This window comes from Vitis riparia, chromosome 1 (genome assembly GCF_004353265.1).
Source record: "Vitis riparia cultivar Riparia Gloire de Montpellier isolate 1030 chromosome 1, EGFV_Vit.rip_1.0, whole genome shotgun sequence".
Classification (NCBI taxonomy): Eukaryota; Viridiplantae; Streptophyta; class Magnoliopsida; order Vitales; family Vitaceae; genus Vitis; species Vitis riparia.
Genome location: NC_048431.1, coordinates 6,351,762 through 6,376,284, shown reverse-complemented (window position 1 = coordinate 6,376,284; position 24,523 = coordinate 6,351,762). Strand labels below are relative to the sequence as shown.

The 24,523-nt window shown below is 30.3% G+C and overlaps 2 protein-coding genes across 3 annotated transcripts; both read left to right on the top strand.

Annotated features, from left to right (window-relative positions):
- The first annotated feature begins 4,171 nt into the window (after positions 1-4,171).
- On the top strand, positions 4,172-6,174 carry LOC117920015 (non-functional NADPH-dependent codeinone reductase 2-like). Its single transcript, XM_034837359.1, has 4 exons — positions 4,172-4,506; positions 4,621-4,864; positions 5,041-5,220; positions 5,741-6,174. The coding sequence occupies exons 1-4, from the start codon at positions 4,196-4,198 to the stop codon at positions 5,969-5,971; spliced, it is 966 nt and encodes a 321-aa protein (XP_034693250.1). The 5' UTR covers positions 4,172-4,195; the 3' UTR covers positions 5,972-6,174.
- A 9,828-nt stretch (positions 6,175-16,002) lies between these two features.
- Positions 16,003-19,763, top strand: LOC117923828 (non-functional NADPH-dependent codeinone reductase 2-like). 2 transcript variants are annotated; one of them, XM_034842314.1, is made up of 3 exons: positions 16,003-16,310; positions 16,419-16,662; positions 19,703-19,763. In XM_034842314.1, exons 1-3 carry the CDS (start codon positions 16,003-16,005, stop codon positions 19,748-19,750), a joined length of 600 nt encoding a protein of 199 aa, XP_034698205.1. In that variant the 3' UTR covers positions 19,751-19,763. The 2 variants fall into 2 exon arrangements, with proteins under 2 accessions (XP_034698205.1, XP_034698196.1); XM_034842305.1 differs by lacking the exon at positions 19,703-19,763 and having other exon boundaries at positions 16,419-17,051.
- Positions 19,764-24,523: the final 4,760 nt, after the last annotated feature.

The window sequence follows — 24,523 nt, the reverse complement described above, 5'->3', positions numbered from 1 at the left end:
GGAAACTCTCTATATAAAGATTGGCCTAAAGATTTATTTTCTTTTAGTATATTTTAACTTAGTAATGCATGAGAATAAATTTTATTTGAAAGAGTACCATTGAAAAATAAATATAATTGCTAAAAATGTTTGAGCATAACTCTTCAATTAACCTTATTTTTTTCAATATGAATTATAATTATAATTTTTTTTAAAAAAATTGAATATTAATATTGTTTTTTCAAACAAATTGCTAAAGTTTATTCAACATTTTTTTAAAAAATATGTTAACTATTTTGATTATTAATATAACTGTTGATTAAATATAATTTCAAAAGGGAAAAAATCTATACCTATACTCTATATTATATATAAAATATGGGTGGTTGTAAAATATTTTTGGTCTAAAACAATTCCACTATATATATAGAAAACTCTTAAATTTTATTTTAATTATTTTGTTAAGTACGATTTAAATTGTTATTGGGAATGGAATTGTGCACATGAAACGATATTTTCATATTATGTGGCCAATTGCCTTCCAATAAATTTGTTTTATTTTAACATATTATAAATTTATTATTTAAATGTTTAAAATTTTTAAAGTTAAATTTAAGTACTAATAGGAAACTCTCTATATAAAGATTGGCCTAAAGATTTATTTCTTTTAGGTTATTTTAACTTAGTAATGCATGAGAATAAATTTTATTTGAAAGAGTACCATTGAAAAATAAATATAATTGCTAAAAATGTTTGATCATAACTCTTCAATTAACCTTATTTTTTTTCATTTAGAATTATAATTATAATTTTTTTTTTTAAATTGAATATTAATATTGTTTTTTCAAACAAATTGCTAAAGTTTATTCAACATTTTTTAAAAAATTATGTTAACTATTTTGATTATTAATATAACTGTTGATTAAATATAATTTCAAAAGGGAAAAAATCTATACCTATACCCTATATTATATATAAAATATGGGTGGTTGTAAAATATTTTTTGGTCTAAAACAATTCCACTATATATATATATATATATAGAAAACTCTTAAATTTTATTTTAATTATTTTGTTAAGTATGATTAAAATTGTTATTGGGAATGGAATTGTGCACATGAAACGATATTTTCATATTATGTGGCCAATTGCCTTCCAATAAATTTGTTTTATTTTTAACATTTAGTTATAATACTTATAATTTCCAAATGTGCCGGTTATTTTCGCATCATCCTTTGCAATCCTTAGAAATTACAAGCTCCTTGAATTTTTTTTTTTAATGTCAAAACTAAATTAATACTCAATATCAAATTTCTAATTTTGAATCTCAATGTTCGATGTTATTGTTCATGCACTTGGACCTTATTTGAATATTGTTTTTAAAATAATTTAAAACAATTTCCAACTTAAAAAACATCTTCAACAAATTTTTTGATAATTTATTCTACAAGTATCTTGTTTCTTTGGAATAAATTGAATGTTTATTTTTATATAATATTATGAGAAATAATTGAAAATATGAAGAATATTTTTCAACTTTTGTATTGTATATAAAGAAATAATGGAGAATTATTTAATTTAAAGAACCATTCTAAAAAATATATTTGAAAATTGTTTTTAAAAGCTTTATTAAAGTTATATTTGATTGGAAAAAAAATCTTAAGGAAAATTATTTTCTTATGTTTAGTTGTCAAATAAAAAAAATATTAAAAGAAATCAAATATAATTAAAATAAATTAAAATTTTATGTATTTTTTAATTATTTAATTTTTGTGTGGAAAAATTAAAATAGATAAAATAAATTTAAAGTAATATCTAAAAATAATGTATTAACTTTAATTCTATCTTTTATTTTCTTTATTCACTTTTTCTTTCTTTCTTTTTTTCCAATATTTTTTTCCTTTGTATTTTACCTCAATTTTTTCACAAATAAAATATACCCAAATTATATCTTAGGTTTCTAAGCATTTCCACAACCTTATAAAGATGGATTCCAACTTTCAAAATCACACAAAATTAAATTCCTCCTAGTTAAGAACCACCTTGGCCAATACTCGGAAAAGCTAACCAACTCTCATTGTGGTGACTACTAATCAAAATTTTACACACACCATGTTCCATACAACTTTACCATTTATTTTTTACCTCCTTTTGTTTTTTCAAATCCCTTAAAGCATAAAAAAATTAAGATTATTTTTATTCATAGAGATTTGGAATAAATACATCTAACCACGGTTTATTTTTATCAACCGAGACTTTAATAAATTTATTCCAATTATTATATTTCCATTTTAGAGATGTTGTAGTAAATACATTTAACAATGATTGATTTTATACTTTAATCAATTATTCAATGGACAATTGTGTTTTGGATTTAGTTGGATCTAAAAATTAAGTTTTGATCCATATAAGTTCACCATTTAAGCCCAAGACTTAGAGAAAGTGTGAAAGTTGAGAAGAAAGATATGAATTTTTTATCTTTTCAAAAATGACACTTATTGACTATGAAAAAAAGAGAGTAGAAAAACATTAATTTAAATTTTATTCCTTTTGTAAACCTTAATAAAATTTAATTTAATTTAGTGATTTGGAAAAAAAAATACATCATTTTCCAAAAAATAAAAATAAATTATTATTATTTAAAAATTAAACATCTTGGAAAATATATATATTTAAAATTATGTATATAAAAAATAACTAAAAGTATGTCAAAATTATTTTTTAAATGATATTATTTTAGAATATATTTTTTAAAAAATTAGTTTTCTAAAAATAATAAAATTTCAAAATAATTATTAAAAAAAATTAAGATAAAAAAGTTTATCAAATATTGTGATAAAAAATACTTAAAATAGTTTTGAATGATATATTGGTCTCTTTACATTTTATATCTTTCTCATCAATTATGCAATTTTTATGGACCAAATCTTAATTTTTAGGTCAAACTGGATTCAAAACACAATTATCCCATTATTTAATATTTATTTATTTTTTTAGAAAGATTTTGAGTAAAAAGATTTTTGGTAGGTGTGGTTAATACGTTTTTTTAAAATAAATTTTATACATAAACGTGCAAGGAATCATCATTTATCTCCACTTTATTACGGCCATTTAAAAGCTTTCATGATTTTCCAATACTAGCTGAGGAGGTGGATCGCTGTATCTTCAACCCGGAGCCAGTATCTGATACATCACTTTCTCTTAATCTTGACTCCGTCCACTTACAAGTTGGATTATTATTATTATTATGGGGTGGGGCCGATGACAAAATGATTTGAGTGTTCTGTGCAATGCAAGTAAAGCCGTGAACTTTTTCTGAATAAACTAAGCAATTAGGGTGAATTCACAATATTTCAATAAACATCATAAACTTTCTATCATTTCTTTACGTGAAACCAAATAGGTAATATCAACTAGTAGTAATAAATAAATAAACTCATGCAACAAGAAAATAAATCAGACATTGGAATTTTTACATGAAAAACCCCCAAATTCGTAGGAAAAACCCACGAGATTTAGTCCAGTTCAAACATCCGTTATCAATAATAATGAGTTACACCTGTCTTTTTTAGAATAATATTTAGAAACAATTAAATACATCAATAGCACATACAGTCTTGGATTATATCATTTTTCTTGGCAAAAATAAAGAAAAATTGGAAAAAGTATACCAAAAAAGTCATTACTATTTATGAGCAGTAATATCAGTTTTCGGGCTCAAAATCTGATCTCCACCGTTCAAATTCTAGATACTTGAGTTTTAAATCTTTCCTCCAAATTTTAATATGATTGGACAACAGATGAAGCGGGATCGGCTTATTGAGCAGATAGCATTTTTCTTCTCTTCTCTTGTCTCCGGTTTTTTTTTTTAATGTAACCGACTTGATCCCAACATATGGGCCCACTCCCTCACATACGAGGGAGCCCAACATAAAAGACCACCTACGTACCAAAGAGAAAATAAAAATGGTCATTGCGCCTAACAGGATTGCAACTGCTGTGGTGACTTAGCGGCCATGTATGAATAATCCAAAATGTGTGAGATCACTGCGGTCGTCAGATAGTGTTGGTCATTCAACGGTAAGTATTGATTAATTTTTAAGACTAATGCGCTGCTAGAATGTGATAGGAACGGATACTGATGGTTTGGGAATTATATGCCTATATATATAGATCTCAGAGGAAGTGATAATTTTCACGAGATAGAGCAGAGAAAATGGGAAGCATTCCGGAGAAGGCCCTGGGATCAACAGGAAAAGCCATACCTCTGGTGGGCATGGGCACAGCTGTGTATCGTTCTGCCCCTTCGGAAACGAAAGACTCTGTTCTCCATGCAATAAAGGTTGGCTATCGACACTTCGACACAGCTTCTGTTTACAACTCCGAGAAACCCCTTGGTGAAGCCATAAAAAAGGCTTTACAGATTGGGCTCATTAATTCGCGGGATGAGCTTTTTGTCACGTCAAAGCTTTGGGGAAACAACGCACACCCCCACTGCGTCCTTCCTACACTGAAACAAACACTCAAGTAATAAACCAAACACTTCTTATCATATTCTTTTCTCTAGCTATACCATCAATTACTTCGCATATTTGATCTTTCTTCTCTATTAATTTTTCATTTTGGGTTTGGTTTATGTAGGAATCTTGAACTGGAGTACCTTGATCTCTATCTCATTCATTGGCCACTAAGCATGAAGCCTGGAAATTTTGAGTTTCCCGTGAAGAAGGAGGACCTTCTCCCCATGGATTATGCGTCCGTTTGGAAAGACCTGGAAGACTGTCAGAAGCTCGGTCTCACCAAAGCAATAGGTGTAAGCAACTTCTCAAGCAAAAAGCTTGATGACTTGCTCCGCATAGCCACAATCCCTCCGGCCGTCAATCAAGTGAGTGTTTCATTTCAGGCAGCTCTGCCGGAAGTGTTGTGCTTTAGTAACATTGAATTTTCCTTTCATATAGTTGAACTTTTTATAAGATGAGAAGCATGGGTGTATCAAGAAATAAACAAATCGACTAATCTTTTTAAGAAAAAAACCACTAATCATAACAACTGTTTGGGAAGGTGGAGATGAACCCACTTTGGCAGCAGAAGAAGCTTAGGGAGTTCTGTACAGAGAAAGGAATCCACATCACGGCCTACTCTCCTTTGGGTGCCAGAGGAACACCGTGGGGAGGTGACAGAGTTATGGAATGTCAAGTCCTGAAAGAAATTGCCCAAGCAAGAGGCAAAACGATTGCTCAGGTAAAATTCTCTTTGAGCCATAAAAATTGCCATTTTTAAGTATATAATAGAAGTGCTGCCATAAAGATTGAAAGGACATAATCCAACAGCTTCTTGCTTTCTTCTACATCAGTTCCTTCCAAATTTTCCAATTAGGAATAACTGGTTCGGCTGAAACTCACTAACAAGTTGACCCTTTTTCGCAATTCATATTTACTGGATGCATCAATTGATGGTAGATTTTATTTTATTTTGTCTATCTTTTTTCCTTTTTCATATCTTGATGGGACTGCTTCTGTTAATGCAAAACCAATGACATAAAGATATGCTTTTTCTTAAATGTTGCGGTGGAGATATAGTATGTGTTGATTGAGAATCCAAAAGCTACCCCACAAAGTCTGGGTATCCAATGTGCTTTTTTCTTGGCCTCCATGATCATAATTTATTTTTTCAAAAAAAAAAAAAAAAAAAAAACTGATTTGTTTAACTTGGTGGTGATGGTTTTTGCCACAATTTGAATTTGGTCGTGTTGATTTTGAAGGTTTGTTTGAGGTGGATATACGAACAAGGTGTGAGTGTTGTCGTGAAGAGTTTCAACAAGGAAAGAATGAAAGAGAATCTAGCGATATTCGATTGGGAGCTAACAGCGGAGGATATACAGAAAATAGATCAAATTGAGCAATTTAAAGGGGTTCCAGCTCTGGAACTCATTAGCGATGAAGGCCCCTACAGGTCTCTCGTGGAGCTGTGGGATGAGGAGATTCAATTCTGATTAAAATGAGTATGGCTGAGCGCCACTCCCAATTGACTAGAGAAGAGTCATATTTGTTAATGAATTGAACCTTTTTGTGATCAATTACCATTTGATAAACGTGGGAAGGAATTTAGGGGAGGGCAATCCCCATTGAATAGCTCGTCAACTTTGAATAATTGTACTTTTTTCTCACGTCCAATTGAATATCTAAAGTTTTGAGATGGCTCTGCTCATAAATTTTTTTCCCCATAAAGTAAATGCCGTCAATCAATGCCAAAAAATAGTTCATATAAGCTGGTGTGCGGAGAGGTAGAATCTCTAGCCAAGAGGTTCTTGCCCCAGCCCACAAAGAAATAGTGTTCCCTGCCACCAGTCTACCTGTACCATAATTTTACTATCAAACATTTTAAAATAACTCTTCATTTTTCTTAAAAATTTCTAAGTGTATATTTTATATTTCTTAGTAATTTTTTTTTTGGAAATGTTGTAAAATGACTATGCAATCAAATGTAATGGTATTATTATATCATTTCCCAAGGTTCACCCCGAAAGTAAAACGAATCATCTCCTTAGTACTACACATATAATTACTATAATGTGCATAAAAAAAAATTACATATTTTAATTATCCTCGTCTCCAACACTGCTAGCTAAGAATAAGGTCGTCAAAATTTCATTTTTATCTCATTACTCTAAAAATTTCTCTTATTTGGTTTTTTAGCTTTATAATTGGATTTGTAATGATCATATCTTTTACAAACATTGAATATGATATTTATTGTTGTTTGAATTGAATCACTATCTCTTCCTCATTTTTAACATGATACGAAATTTCATTGTTCTTTGTTGTATAAATTTTGACCTTCATTACTCGATTCAAGATTATCTTAAAACTTTATTTTTTACCTTTCAAGACAATTTAGCTTTGTAATGCTTTCACCTTGATTTGAGACTTTAATCCAACTATTATCCATGGGCTTGCAAGAAACCTATAATATCATGGTATTAAGCTCTTTCAATTCTTTAAAGGCTATCATGTTACACTCAACCATATGATTAGATTTAAAAAAAAATTCTCCATAACTTAGAAATTTGGATTTTGTGGCTATTAGTTTTCATCTAATTGACAAAAAATAATGTTCATGAAAAACTCTAAATATTTTCTCTATTTGGTATAGCCTACATTGACTTTTCAAAGATTTGTTGTTGGATTTCTTTCACATTTGTCCTCATTTACTATTATTAATGAGGACATCATAGACATCTTTTGTTGTATTTACGTTCAGAATCTTTTAAAAAATATAAGTACTTCTATCAATTAGTAGCTATAAAGAGGAGCCTTTAAATCTTGTTCTTTTTCTCTAAAATTTGTCCGATTATCTTTAATATTTGTGTGAGTTTTGCTTAATTCGTTGATATCCCAAATTCTTGATCAAGAACACCTCAAAGATCTTGATATTGAAATAACAGTTGCATATGAATCCTCCAAAATTTTAAAATTATGTTTTTTTTTACCAAAATTTAGAAATTGGGGTTGGATTGTATTATTATTGGTTTGTGTTTTAAATTATCTTTGATACTAAGTGTAACATGTAAAATATTTTTTTTATTTTTATGAGAAGGATATTTTATATATGTTTTAATTATTCTTCATGGCATATAGAAAATTATAATAGCCTAATAAGAAAATAACAATTCGAAATCCTAATAAATTAAAGTAAAGACTCATTCAATCACTATTAGGTTATTAAAATAATTCTAATAGATTAAAGAAAATCAACAATACTAACACAATCTTCATAATTTAACTCCATTGGAGTAATATAAAATATCTTATAATTTATCATTTCATAAAGGAAAAAAAAATATCACAAGTCAAAACATGATATTATGAGGATTTGAAAGGGCTATTTATCCACCATTCTTTAAAGATTCTTAAAAGATTTGTGTAGGATGACAGTAAGATGGGTGTTCTGTTATAACTTGTCATATTTATTTATATCTATCTTCGCAAAAAATGATAAATTAAATGGGGTGATGAGGTGTGTATAGAAATGTCATTTCTAAAATTTTTAAGTTTTTTATTTTATTTTTAATATATAAAAATAAATATAATTTATAAGTAAATGAATATTATAATTTTTTATAATAAGATGGGGCCATGTAACATTTCAACTCAAGTTAGCCCTGACCCTATGTGGATCTAAAATAGGCCACCGACTTCAATCTCTCCAAATTTTCTATAACCGGACCTAATTTGATGCCGTCTACGTCTGGGACCTAACAACCCCGACCAACCAGAGATTAAAAAACAAGTGGTCTTTAAAGAAACACGTCATCCTTTCAGAGGCGGGTTGTCATTGGAGGAGAAGTCGATATTGTAATGATTTATCATAATGTTCACCGGTTGAATTGAGTGGCCACCAGAATATTACATATAAATAAATGTGAACCTCATTTTACAGACTACGCACATTTTCCGTCCTATTATAAGTCTAAATTCCTTTACAAGTTGTGGAAGATTTCTTGATATATACAAGTAATTAATATTAAAGGGAAGTGTATATCTCAATATACTTTATATTTTTTGCTTTTAAAGTTAAAATACAATAATAGCTTTTATATAAGATATAAGAATTTTAAAAAAATTTACATAAAAAATAATATGATTTTAAAATTGTCTAAAAATATTGAAGTATCAAAAAATATTTTTTACCATACGTAATTTAAAGTTTTTGAAAGATATAAAATAAAAAATATATTTTTGTACAAAATATTCTATTGATACATAAAATTTATTTATATTAAAAATAAAATATAAAAAATATATCCAATTAATGCTAGATCCTAAAATGCAACGTGAATGATCTCATATGTTTGAAAAATAGATATTTAGAACTACCTTTCTTTAATAATAAAACTAATTAATAATGGTTCAATATAAAAATAAAATTTATAATAGTTGCCCTATCATCTAAAAAATAAAAAATAAAAAATAAAAAATAATAAAGAAACTTATAATGAATTTATGATCCACATTTATAGCTAGTGACGAGTCAATAGTTTAGTTTAGGGGGTAATCTTTAAAAAAAAAATGGGCTTTATCTTAATAGTCCAAAGTTGCAATTGTTAAGGAGGGCAATAACCAGTTCGGGTTTGAGCCCCTATTACAATAATTACAAAAAAATAAAATAAAATAAATTATTTTATTCCACAAGAATTACAAAAAATAAATAAGTGAAAAAAAATATTATATCTCTATTCAAATTAACCATTGCATGAGACGAACCCATGGATTAATTTGTTAAGAGACGGGGGGCGGATTTGGAGAAAGGAGTGAGTGTTGTTTTGAAGAGCTTTTAACAAGGAGAGGATACAACATAACCTCACCTCTTACGGCTCTACAAACCACATAGAATGAAAGCATTATAAACCATTAACACATGGAATTAATACAATTTTTGCTTCTTGTTTTTAAAATTAAAACTTCTGTATGAAAAATAGAATATTTTATATGAAAAAAACGTAAATTTATCTTATATCTTTAAAAATCATTTTTTAAAAAAATTTTAAAATTTGAGATAGAAATTTTTTTTCTTAATGCCTTGATTTTTTTTCAAATAGTTTTAAAATTTAATGTAACCTTTTTTAATATAAGTCTCGTGAAGCTTGTATATTTTACTTAAAATTTATTACTATTTTATGATTCTAAAAATAGAAAAAGTGAAGTTTATCCAAAAGCAACAAGAAATTAGCTTACACACTTGGTTGAGCTGTATAGTTTAATGGCTAAAAGTAAAAAGTATGTTAATCTTGTTTTAAGAAACTTTTTAAGTTTAAGGCAAAGAAATTAATTAGATGGGGTCTTTACCTAATAAATAAGATTATGACCTACCTAAAATAAACTTGATTTTTATGATATTTCTATACTGTATTTTTATTTATTTTAAATAAGTATTTGGTAATAGATAACTTTCTAATTCCAAAAAACTTGTTTGAGTTATTTGCATTTTTAGTATTCGAGCATAACGTATAAAACAATTATCATGCCCTTAAGTGGCTTTTGGGGTGTGACCCCCTTTGTCTTCTTTTACTGTAACTCTTCAATCTCTTTTTTTTTTTTGGTTTGGTATGATTTATGTGGTAGTTGGACTTTTACTCACTTTATTCTTCTTGCTAATCCTTTGCAATAAAAAATTGATCATGTTAAGCTAATGAATGGCCATTTGACCTCCATTAATAATTGAGTTTAAGTTATTTAGCAATAGAAGCAAATTTCAAGTACATCAAAACATGATTTTCCCATTTTAGTTATTGAACTTTTTTTAAAAATGTTTACCTAAATAAAATCCCAAAAAATTATTTTAAGTTATCATCAACATAAAACAATAAAATCCACTACTTTTTATCTCAAGTTAAGATGTTTCTCTACAAGCACCTTTAATAATAGGGCTTATTACCATTTTATCTCTCACTCTTTATTTGAATTTTGATCATGTCATAATGAATTTAATTTATTATTACATCATGTCATATTTTTAAGAGCTCTATCCCAACAATTTTATCTTTCAAAGAGAGCTCTAGTTTACATTCCTATAGAAACGATTCCACCATCCTCATGTGCTAAGATTTAAGAGAAACCCTAATTAACAGTCTTTTCACTCCTTTTATGGACCAACTCATGAACGGTAATTTTTTATATAGCCAAATAATAATTTTGGTTCTTTCAAATTATAGGTTTTGGAAACTTGAAAGTAAAAAAAATTAATACAAATGTAATTCATAGAATGGTTGAGTTTGAATTGCATAAAGAAATTCAACAAAGTCTTTCTAAGATCATATCACCTTGGTTTTCCATCAATCTTGGTAAGCTCCACCGCAAATATGGGAGGCTTCTATTATGAAATATAAGTCTATTTGGTCGTGTGATTAAAAACAATTTTTTTATTTTTAAATATTGAAAACTATTTTTAAAAATCCATAACACTATTTGGTCATTGTTCTTTATTTTTAGTTTTTTAAAAAGAAAATGAAATAGAAACTCATTTTTATAAAACAAACCGAAGTTGTTTTTACTAGTTTAAAAAAAAATATATATAGAAAAATTTAAAAAAAAAAACTAGAAAAATAAATAAAATTGAACATGATATCAATTTTTTCTCTCTCCATGATTTAATACTGATATAAAAAATCCTTTTAAATAATTCAATTATTTTCAAGTTTATGGAATTTTTAAATAATTCAATTGAAAATTCTCTTTTTAAAGATACAACTTTAATTGAATTTTCAAGTTATCTTTTAAAAAATAATTTTTATATTTTAATTGGGAGAATTGTGTTTTGAGGTGAGATGGGCCTCAAAATTGACCAAAGATCTTTATATCATGCACATTTAAGCCCAAAACCCAAATAAAGTGTAAAAATTAAGTTGCAAGATATTATCTTTCATTAATTCATAAAATACCCTTATCCCCTACATAGGTACATATTGTGAATTTCAATTTTTTATATTTTTTTCCCTTTTCTATTCCCTAGTAAATATTACCCATTTCTAACTTTTTTTTTTTTTTTTTCTTTGTCTTCCTATCTATATTTCTATTTTATGTCAAATAAAAAGCAATAATGTTTTTTTTTTTTTTCCATTTTTAAAGATATTGAATCATTTTACTCTTATTATAAGCAAGGATAAATTTTTTGGGATTTTTCATCCAAATATTTTTTATTTTTTGTATTTATCTTTTAGTTTAATTTTTATTTTTTATTTTAAATTTACATTGCTCTTTTATTTATATTTTCTCTTATTTTTAATTATTTTTTATATTTTCCTCATTAACCATATTTTAAAAAATTAAAAAATTGACTATCACTTCACTCTTATTATATATATATATATATATATATATATATATATATATATATATATATATATATCCTTTTAGCTTTTTTATTTTTAATTTTTTAAAAAGATAAATTTATTAAAAAAATAACTAAGATATGAAGTTCTAATATTATATTAATAATTTTCTTATCTATATAAACTAACGCAAAGTATTTTGACTTATAGTAAGAAAATTATCAATACAATTTTTTAGTGAAACTTTAGAAATTAAATTTCAAATAAAATATGTTATATAAAATTTTATCTAAAATTTATTAAAAGTGGTATTTAATTTTTTACTTGAAAGGTAATAGAACATGTTTACAAAAAAAAAATAGTTTTTCATTTTTTAAATAAATGAGTATAAATATATTATAAGAATTAAAGATAATCTTAGTAAAAATTTTGATATGTATGATTATAATTTTAAATATAGATTTATTTGGATAAAATTTCACAAAAAAAAAAATAGTGGAAAGAAAGAACATTGTTAAAACTACAAAAACAAAATATGCAATTACAAAATATTGATGATGAAATTTAAAAATAAAATTCGAAACAATTCTTGAGTGAGAGAATTTGAGTAGGGAAAATTTCTTGAGTGGAAAAAAATAGGAAAGATTTTCAAAATCATTTGAAATCCTTAACAAAAAGCAGTCTTGTATATCCTTGTACAGTTAGTAAATTTGTCTTGTATAACTAGTGTAATACCATTGTACAATAACTAATGTTTTCAAAATCGGACCGGTCATTGAACTAGAAAAGTTACCGATTCACGGTTCACTAGTCGGACCGGCGGTTGAACCGGTGATGTCATAAATTTATATTTTATTATTTTATATATTATTAAAATTTAAAAATAATAATAAATTCTATCTAAAATTTTACAATATCTATCAAAATTATGATCAATAAATAAAAATAACACATTAAATAATAAATATAAAAGTAATAAAACATAAAAAAATAAAATTTTAAAAATAAAAATAAAACGTTGGAGCAGCTACTGCCACTGCACAGATCGGGGAGGGGAGGAGGGGGGTTGTGCGATCTATAGTTGGTGCCTATTTCTTTTCTTCTTGGCCAATTTATTATTACAAATTGAAATTTAAATTACTAATTGGGTGGGACAAGCAACAATATGAGGAAATCTGATCTAATCTGATCTTCTCATCTTCTGATCACCTACACATTTGAGGATGGTGAGAAAGTGTGAGCTCACAATCTGAGGATGAGCAACAACCAATCATCTCCTCCTCTGCGTTCAATCCAAACTCATACAAGAAGAACACATCTCTCTTCTCTTCCACCACCTTCAAGATCCTCTCAAACACAGCCACTTCACATGGGATCTTGAGCACACCCTCCTACTGAAACCCGAATTCTTCTTCAGCTTCCCTCAACAGAACCCCAAATGCCTGGTGACCCATATACTCTATCAGGATGCTAAACCTTTTCAGCTCCTTTCCCACGCACACGGCCAAAAACCCTTTTAGGACAACCTCGGTAGAAAGCATTGAACTAGTGTCTGTGAAAGAGAGAGTCTTCTTAATGAACTTGATGCTCTTGTTGCCATTGTTGGAGGAGGATGAAGTAGAGTTGTGGCTGCCATTGAGGTGAAACGATCAGCGGTGAGAGCCTATCGCGGCGCGTTGGGGGTGGGCGGTAGTTGCTACGGTTTAAAGAGGAAAGGTTTGGAAGGAGGTTCTCCAAAACGGCGTCATTTTGATGCCAGAAACATCAAAACGACGTCGTTTTGATGTTGAAAAAAAAAAATCAAACCGTTTGTTTCACCGATCAGACTGTTGGTTCAACCGGTCCGATCTTGATTCAACCTATCGGTCGGACCGGCCGGTTAGGTCCAGTTTTTAAAACCATGACAATAACTCAAATTTCATACATCATTTCATGAATATCTGACAATAGGTCGGTTAACCATGTTTTCATTGGTTTGGTTTAAAGAAATGCGAAAAATTGTTGTATAATTTTGTTCTACAATCATCATAAGTAAGGTACCTATTTAAATAACCATACACAAGTTAGATAAAGTGTATGAGATGAATGTATACTTAAGCAATGTGTGTTAGGAATGTCATCCTCAATTAGGGGAAATAAACAAACAAGTTTTTTAGAATCACTTAAAATTCTTCACAAATGATAGTCTTGTACACCATTATACAGTTAATATATTTTCCATGTACACTTAGCGTAAATACCTTGTACAATGACCCAAATTCCATATACTTCATACTCAATGTGTATCCATAGGTAGGTTAACCATGTTACCATTTGTTTGATTAAAAAAATAATGGAAGATAGAAAAACAAAATTTTCCCTCAAACATCATTAGTGGGATAAGTATTCGAATTGTCATGTGTGAGTTAAATAAAGTGCATAAGATGAGTGTGTGATAGATGAATTTGTGTCATGAGAGTGTGCAATCCTTAAATGACAAGACAAAAAAAAAAAAGTTATTCAAAATCGATTGATGTCCTTCCCAAATGATAACATTGTACACCTCTTGTACAATTAGAACATTTGTTTTGTCCAGTTAGAACATTTACCTTGTACGGTTAGTATAATACACTTGTACAATGATACAAATTTCAACCACATGTATATATTATGTGTCCACATATAATGTGTGAACCATGTTTCAAATGATTTGATTTAAAAAATGATATAAAACGTAAAAATAAAATTCTTCTTCAAACATCGTTATTGGGGTAAGTATTTGAATTGTCATATGTGAGTTAAATAAAGTATATGAAATGAAAGAATTTGTGGTAGGAATGTGTACAATCCTTAGATGACAAGAAAAAAAAAAATTGTTTAAAATGTACAATCTTGTATACCCCTTGTAAATTAGTATACTTTTCCTTATACAATTAGTGTAACAGTCTTGTACAATGGTATAAATTTCATATATATGCATAAATTATGTCCACATGAGTGTGTAAATTATGTTCTCAATAGTTTGACATTTAAAATAATTAAAACAAATAAAATATTATTTTATTTTATTTTCAATGCAAAATGTAATTAAAAATAAGACAAAGAAATTACTTAAAAACTATTATTTAATCCAAATTTATTTATTTTCTTTTACTTTTGGAAATAAAGAAAAAGAAATAAAAAATTTATTTAACCTTAAGAAATATAAATATAAGATCGGTTAGAAAATACCAAATTTATTTATTTATTTCATTTTATTTTTGGAATTAAAGAAAATAATAATAAAAAACTTATTTAACCATAAAAAATATTAATATAAGATATGTTAGAAAATAGAAACAACCCAAATTTATTTACTTATTTCATTTTATTTATTTAAATTAGAAAGTAATTTATTTTAATAGATCAAAATGTGTGTAATTAATCTATTACTTTGTTAATTATGGATATATTAAATTTTCTATTACACAAAAAAATTGAGAAAATAAAATTAAAAAGAGTAATAAATATATATATAATTTAGTTATTTAATTATTTTTCATGTAAAAGATAGTCACAGAACAAAAAAAACACACAATTGATCAATTCTTTTGTTTAATTGTAAACATCCTATATTTTTTTTTATTTTATTATTAAAATAACTAATGGAAAAAATAAAAATGGATAATCAATAAATGAAATTTAATTCATTTTATTATTTTCTAATAAAAAATAGTACTAAACAAAGTTTTAATTTTTATTTTTAAAAATAATTTTCATTTTTTAATTAAACGTTTTTTCAAAAAGAAAATATAAAAAATAAAAATCATATTACCATATTTTTTTAGAAAGTATTTTTAAAAATAGTTTTTGAACGTAATTTTTTTTATTTATAATTTAAAATAGAAAATAATGTTGATTTTCAATTATTTATAAATAAAAAAAAGTTTTAAAAATAATGATAAATCTAAATGATTAAAATAAAATTATTCTGATTGTGTGAATGTGGTGCAATAAAGACCAAAACAACTTATATGAAAGGTCAATATTTCCCTTCGCTAATTTATATCCTTAAAATAATTAGAGGTGAGATAGGAATGTATGGTCAATTTTGAGGCCCATCTCACCTCATAGCACAATTCTCCCGTTAATTTGCCTTTTCAAATTCCCTCCATACATGACTCTCTCTCTCTCTATAAATATATGGCTAAGGTCATCCTGGGTGTAGATAAAAGAAAATGGCTACCATTCCACGAGTGCCAATTGGCTCGTCTACGCTACCTCTTCTGGGCTTTGGGACGGCCGTATTTCCGTTTGCTGCATCAGAAACCATGAAAGAATCCATTCTCCATGCCATCAAACTGGGCTACAGACACATCGACGCCGCTTCTGTTTACAACTCGGAGCAGCCCCTGGGTGAAGCCATTACCGAAGCTTTAGGCCTTGGCCTAATCAAATCAAGGGAAGAGCTATTCGTCACCTCAAAGCTTTGGTGCTCCGATGCCCATCCTCACCTAGTCCTCCCTGCACTCAGCAAAACTCTCAAGTTAATTTCACTACCAACTTTCCAGTGGTGAAACTTGTTTAATTTTCTGCTCTTTTTATTCATGAAATGAAATTAACTCAAAGTTGTTAATGTTTTTTTTTTCTCTAGGAATCTTGGGTTGGAATACCTTGATCTCTACCTCGTTCATTTTCCGGTGAGCTTGAAGCCAGGGAGTTATGTGGTTCCTTTCGATAAAACGGAGCTGCTTCCCATGGATTTCAAGTCCGTCTGGGAAGCCATGGAGGTATGTCATAGCCTCGGCCTCGCAAAATTCATAGGAGTAAGCAACTTCTCTTGCAAGAAGCTTCAGGACTTGCTCGCCACCGCTAAGATTCCTCCGGCTGTCAATCAGGTAAGTGCTCTTGAATGGCTTATACTTTGCGTCAGCATCTTCATCACTCTCATAACCGTCGCATAAAGGTTATAACCATTTCGGCTTCATCGTGGGTGAATGAACGTAAAGGTTATAATCATTTCCGTAAGCCGCCGTCATTGAACTAAAGATGCCTTCCTTCGGGACGGCTTCTGTTGGTCATCGATAATTGTGAAAAGACTGTCAATTTTGGTCAAAGATAATCACCATTTTTTTTCGGATAAGATCTAGAATATTTTTTTGGAGAATTGTGTCAAAACCCAACAATAGAAGAGAGGAAGGATATTGCTTTTAAAAAATCTTTAAAATACTTTAACTATCAAATGAAAAAGTTACCCCATACTCCTACCTTTCTTTTTTTCTTTCTTCGGCTTTTTCAACCTTCTCTCACTTATTTATTAGTGGGATTAAGTTAAATGATTTATCAATTTTTTTTTCAACAAATTGAACATGAAAAATAAATAATTAAAAATTATTATTGTCAAATACATTTTTGAAGTAAATAATTTTAAATACCTTATCAAATATTATTCTTTTTTCAAACTTACATAATATATAATAAATATTATTTATTTCAAACTTATATTATTTCTTATATATATTAAACAATTTTTAAACATCTCATCAAATATTAGTATTTTTTATTTGTTCTAACTTGCAAATTAGACATCATTAAATTTTTTTTTTCAAACTTATAAAATATATAATAAATATTTTTTAAATACCTTAACAAATATTTTTTTTTGTTTCTTACTTAAAAAATAATAAATATGTTGTACATTATTTCTCATTGGTCTTAATGGCATAGTTTGGTAAAAAAACAAAAAAGAGAAAAAAAAACTATCGATAATTGTTCTAATGTCAAACTCAAGTTGATTAAAAATCATACAAAACCTATTAGAAGTCTTGTACATCCTTGTACACTTGACACATTTCCCCTGTACAATTAGTGTAATATTATACAGTGGCGTAAATTTCATTTCCCTCTTAATTTATGTGTCCATGTAGGTGTATTAAACATGTTTTTAATCATTTGGTTAAGAAAATTGTGGATGACTTATGGTTAAATTTTTTCCCCCCGACATTATTATTGGGGAAAACATTAGAATTTCCATATGGGAATTAAATAAAGTGTATGACATGAGTATACGGCGACAAGGAAAATAAATGAGTAATTCATAATCGATTGAAATTTTTCACAAATACTAATCTTGTACATCCTTGTACACTTAGTATATTTCTCTTATACAATTAGTGTAATGAGTATACAATTCTTGGGTGACAAGGAAAATAAATGAGTAATTCATAATTGATTGAAAATTTTCACAAATGCTAGCATTGTACATTTTTGTACACTTAATATATTTCCCTTGTACAATTAGTGTAATACCCTTGTACAGTTAATGTAACACCCTTGTACAGTGGTACAAATTTCATATTCCTCCTAAATTATGTATCCACATAGGCGTGTTAACCATGTTTCTAATTGTTTGGTTGAGAAAATATTGGATGACTCCGGGTCAAATTTTTTTCCCTAAACATCATTACTAGGGAAAATATTGAAATTTTTATGTGAGAGTCAAATAAAGTGTATGACATGAGTGTACAATATGTTGGCAACAAGGAAAGTAAAATGAAGTGGTTCATAATCGATTGAAATCTTTCACAAAAGGTAGCCTTATACACCCTTGTATATTTAGTACATTTTCATTGTACAGTTAGTATAATACCCTTGTACAATAACGCAAATTTCATATCTCTCTAAGTTATGTGTTCACGTACGTGTGTTAATCATATTTTCAATGGCTTGGTTGAGAAAATGGTGGATGACTTAGGATTAAACTCTTTTAAGTCTTTTTATTATTTTCATATAAAAAAAATAGTATTAAACAAGGTTTTGAATTTTCATTTTTAAAAATAGTTTTCATTTTTTAATTAAACATATTTTCTAAAAGAGACCATATAGAAAATAAAAAGTATTTAAACAAATAATAATAAATAAAAAATAAAAACTAGAAAAGATATTTTTAAACCAAACCCAAACACAATCTATATAATTTTTAATTTTTTTTATCTGAAATGAGTAAATATACCTTTTAACCCTTTTATTTAAGAAAAATTCAATATCTACTATATATAGTTATAATTCACTCCTAAAATTAAGTCATACGAAAACATTTTAATTGTATATTTAAAATAAAAATTCTTCATCCATCCTATTTCTCTCTTTTACTTTTTTTTTTTTGATAAATTTTCAATTAATTCAAATCATTAAAAAAAATCTTTATTAAACAAATTTACAACATTTCATATAACTTATTACTAAAAGTCATGTTCAAAAAGTTATTAAAACAAGAAAGAAAGAATTTTTAAAAAAATAAAAAAATAAAAAATTGAACCTTTTATTTTATAATAGGAAAAGAAAATTTCAAAATAATTTTTAGTATAAAAGAAATAAATAGTGAATATATTTATTTTAAATAGTGTTTTAATCATTAAATTATTTACTTCAAAATATAAAAGATAATTTTTATTTATTTAAATTAACATTTTTAGAAAATATTTTTCAAAATAGTTTTTAAATCATCAATATGATTTTTATTTATTTATAATTTTAAAATATAAAATACTAAACATTAAATTAACAGATAATAGACTTTGTTGTTTCTCATTTACTTAGAATATATATATATATATATATATTTTAATTTTATTACTAAACAAATTATATTTGCTTAGATTTCATTTGCAATGTTGATCGTGAATAATCCCAATAATAATAGTTTGTTATCGACATTGGAATTGTGAGACTCTATAATTATAAAGGTGTTACAATGTAGTAAATAACAAGTCTACTAAATTATCTCATCTATAATGAAAGAAGACAGACTTGAAGTTAGTTGAAATATATCAATAACAACAATGTGTTGTTATTCTTTATATGGCTTCATGGTCACATAACTTAAGCATTAATTTGTACTTTATATGTTTTACAAACTGGTGCTTGTTGTTGCACCAGGTGCTAGATTTGGAAGTCAATCCGGGCAAGTGTTCGAATCTATTATGACATAGCTTTGAGGCGCGGTTATAATTATCTACGCTCACAATATGTGGTTGCACAAAAAAATCATTTTTGCGTTCAAATTCAAAGACCGGTCCAAGTCAATGAACTTACTTCGAAGAGTCCTGATAAATGATGATTGAGACGAGATTCGGCATTTTTGTGGGTGGGGGGGGGGGGGGGGGGGGGGGGGGGGGGGGGGGGGGGCGAGGGGTGGGTTTTACTAAAATATAAATTTATTTTACTAGTACATATAATAATCAAAATACCAAAAGTATATGTATGATACACCGAGAAGGTCCTCCAGGATTCCCAAGAAAAATCCCAAGTTTTTAGCTTAGGATTGAATTGGTCTTTTCTAAATGATTGTCTTGAATTTGTTTTATTTTGTTTTATTGCTTGGTCATAGTCATAGGTGGTTAGGTGGTTAGTCGTTTCCTAAATAATAGCTAAGTCATGGTCTTGCATAGCTGAAGTCTAGGAGTCAGTTTTGCAGAAACCTTATTTAAAGAGTTTATGTGGAGCTGAAGAAGATAAGAAGATTTTTATTCAAACTTGTGGTTGTCTTTCACCCAAAGAAAGTCAAGTATCCTGTGTTTTTCATTGTGTTCTGACAGGGACCTATCATTGGTATCAGAGCCACAATGACAACCAACAAAGAGCGTATTGAAATATTAGAGCAGGGAGTGGGAGGCTTACAGGATGAGGTGCAGCGACTTGGACTTGGAATGAACGATCGTATGCAACGGCTGGAAGAGTCTTTGAAGGCTTTATCTGATGCTGTTCTCTTCTCAAAGGTAGCTCAACCCTCGCATTCCTCGCACTCAGTGAAACAGGGACACACGCCTCAGTACCAACATGAAGAAACAGAAAGTTCTCGTCTGAACATACCCCCTCTTCGAACCAAAATCGAGTTTCCGCGATTTGCAGGGGATGATCCCACGGAGTGGTTCAATAGAGTAGCACAGTTCTTTGAATTTCAAAGAACTCCTGAAGATCAAAAGGTGAGCTTGGCAGCTTTCCACATGGAAGGTGAAGCAAACCAGTGGTGGCAATGGCTGAATCAGACATACAAGGAAGAAAATCGAACCGTAACCTGGACTATGTTTGCCGACGAGCTGTGGGCACGATTCGGTCCAACTGATGGAGAAGACTTTGATGAGGCTCTTTCACATATAAAACAAAGTGGTTCACTTCGGGATTACCAAAGAGAATTTGAGAAATTAGGCAATCGGGTACATGGGTGGACTCAAAAGGCTCTCGTTGGAACTTTCATGGGCGGATTAAAACCAGAGATAGCTGATGGGATACGAATGTTCAAGCCAAAAACGTTAAAAGAGGCCATCAGTTTGGCTAGGACCAGAGATGAACAACTTACTCGACAAAGGAGATTTGCTTGCCCAATCCCACCAAATCGTCCTGCGGCAGCCGTCACTTCGATCAATCAAAGAACATCGATAGCTCCTAAACGATTGGGTTGGGAAGAAATGCAAAAACGACGAGCTCAGGGGCTATGTTTCAACTGCAACGAGCGATTCACACCAGGCCATAAATGCCAGGGACCTAGACTGCTGCTCATTGAAGGCCACGATGAGGTCCAGGATAAAGAAGAAGAGGCAGAAATAAGCGATAACAGAGAAGATGAACTTGAAGTTTCTATACATGCTTTGACGGGATGGGCATCCCCAAGGACCATGCGAGTAGCTGCCACTATCAAATCCCAACCCATAATGGTGTTAATCGATAGTGGATCTACACATAATTTCCTGAGCGACAAAGTGGCAAGAACATTGCGGCTTCTAGTAGTTCCTACGAAATCCTTCACAGTCCATGTTGCCAATGGGAACGACTCTTGTGTCAAGGGCGATTTGAGAAGGTACCGATAGATTTACAAGGCATACCATTCTCTCTTACTTGTTACTCCTTGCCGTTAGCAGGACTAGACATGGTGTTGGGAATACAATGGTTGGAGATGCTTGGGTCTGTAGTTTGTAACTGGCAGTATCTAACAATGGATTTCAATTGGGAAAATCAAGCATGAAGACTACAAGGGATACAAGGGCCCATTCAAGCTACTTCACTTGAGACCATTGCAAAGGAGCACCGACAAGGTCACATGGTTTTTACTGTATATGTGCAAACAGTGGAAGGATCTTCCTGGGATGGCACTCAACCAGATATGCAGCAAATTTTAGGCGAATTTGAGGATGTCTTTCAAGAGCCCTCTAAGCTACCTCCACTACGAGAAATCGATCATCATATTCCTCTCAAGGAAGGAACTCAACCCATCAATGTTCGACCATATCGGTATGCGTATTTTCAAAAGGCAGAAATTGAGAAACAAGTGCAGGCAATGTTGGACGTAGGGATCATCCGACCAAGCACTAGTCCATTTTCATCCCCTGTCCTTTTCGTGAAAAAGAAAGATGATACTTGGAGGTTTTGCACAGATTACAGAGCACTAAACGCAGCTACGATTAAAGATCGATTTCCTATTCCAACAGTGGACGACATGTTGGACGAGTTGTACAGAGCTACCTATTTTACCAAGCTAGATCTTCGAGCTAGTTATCACCAGGTACGAGTTCATGCTCCCGACATTCCAAAAACTGCATTTCGGACGCATAATGGACACTTTGAGTATCTTGTTATGCCTTTCGGCTTATGTAACGCTCCATCGACTTTTCAAGCCATAATGAACTCTATTTTTCGTCCTTACCTCCGAAAATTCATATTAGTTTTCTTTGGTGACATATTAGTCTATAGTCCTACATGGGAATTGCATTTGAATCATGTAAGGAAAACATTAGAGATTTTGAAGAAACACAGCTTCTTCGTCAAAGCAACCAAATGTGACTTTGGAAAGCAGGAATTGGAGTATTTGGGCCATATTGTGACGAATCATGGGGTCAAGGTAGATGGTAAGAAGATTGAAGCTATGATCGCATGGCCACAACCCACTACTATTACTGAATTGCGTGGCTTTTTAGGCTTGACAGGGTATTATAGGAAATTTGTCCGAAATTATGGAGTACTAGCTCGTCCTCTCACCAACCTGCTCAAAAAGGGGAACTTCAAATGGGATGAAGATGCTGCTGCTGCATTCACAATGCTCAAACAAGCTCTGACGACTACACCCACTCTTGCAATGCCTAATTTCAATGAGCCATTCACAATTGAGACTGATGCTTCTGGGGATGGAATTGGAGCGGTTCTAACTCAGCAAGGAAGACCAATTGCATACATGAGTCGAGCTTTGGGGGTTACTAAACGTAGTTGGTCAATCTATGCCAAAGAGATGTTAGCAATTGTGGAGGCCATTCGGACTTGGAGACCATACATCTTGGGTCGAAAGTTTTTCATTCGAACCGACCAACGCAGTCTCAAGTATTTTTTGGAGCAACGAGTAGCCACTTCTGAGCAACAAAAATGGGTGGCTAAGCTTCTTGGATATGACTATGAGATAATATATCGACCCGGGAAAGAAAATTCAGCAGCTGATGCATTGTCTCGCCGCCCCAATAGCCCTCTCCTCAACCCAATATTTATTTCACAGGTTTCTTTATGGGATGACATTCGAAAGGCAGCAGCAACTGATTTGTATATGAAAAAAATATTCCAGCAGGCAGCACATGATCCTACAGGCCATTATGTAGTGAAGAATGGACTGTGTTTTTACAAACAAAGGGTGGTGGTTCCCACTGCATTGCGGGGTCAGTTGCTCCAGGAGTTTCATGACAGTAAGGTGGCTGGACATTCTGGAGTTTTAAGAACTTTCAAGAGACTAGCTCAGCAGTTTTATTGGCCTTCTATGTACAAAAATATCCAAGATTACATTCAACAATGTGCAACCTGCCAAAAGACTAAATCTGAGACACTAGCACCAGCTGGATTGCTCCAACCCCTCCCAATTCCTTGTTTAGTTTGGGATGACATCTCCTTAGATTTTATCGACGGATTGCCATCTTCACAGGGCAAGGATAGTATCATGGTGGTGGTGGATAGACTTAGTAAGTATGCTCATTTCATTGCTTTATCTCATCCTTTCTCTGCGAAAATGATTGCTGAAAAATTTGTGGAAAATATTATTAAACTTCATGGGATGCCAAAGTCCATCATTAGTGATCGAGACCCCATTTTTGTAAGCAAATTTTGGCAGGAGTTTTTTACCATGTCGGGTACTCAGTTGAAGCTAAGTTCAGCTTACCATCCTCAGACGGATGGACAAACGGAGGTGGTGAACCGTTGTCTAGAACAGTATCTGAGATGTTTTGTCCATCAATGGCCTCGAAAATGGTTTAGCTATCTATCATGGGCAGAATATTGGTATAACACCACCTATCATTGTTCAACCGGGATGACACCATTTCAAGCCTTATATGGTCGCCTTCCTCCATCAATTCCTCATTATGCAGATGGGTTGTCACGTGTTAATGAGGTCGATCAAAGTCTCCTTACACGGGATGAAGTATTGCAGCAATTGAAAACGAATTTGGAGTTGGCTGCCACTAGAATGAAACATGTGGCTGATCAAAAGAGAAGAGAAGTGGAGTTTCAAATCGGAGATCTGGTGCTACTTAAATTGCATCCTTACAGCCAACATTCTGTGTTCAAACGTGCCCATCAAAAACTTGCTAATCGTTTCTATGGTCCATTTCTGGTTGAGTAAAAGTTGGGCAAGGTAGCATATCGTCTCAGTTTACCACCTGAAGCTAAGATTCATCCGGTGTTTCATGTTTCTCTCTTAAAGAAGTATGTGGGAACTTCTCTGCCTGCGCT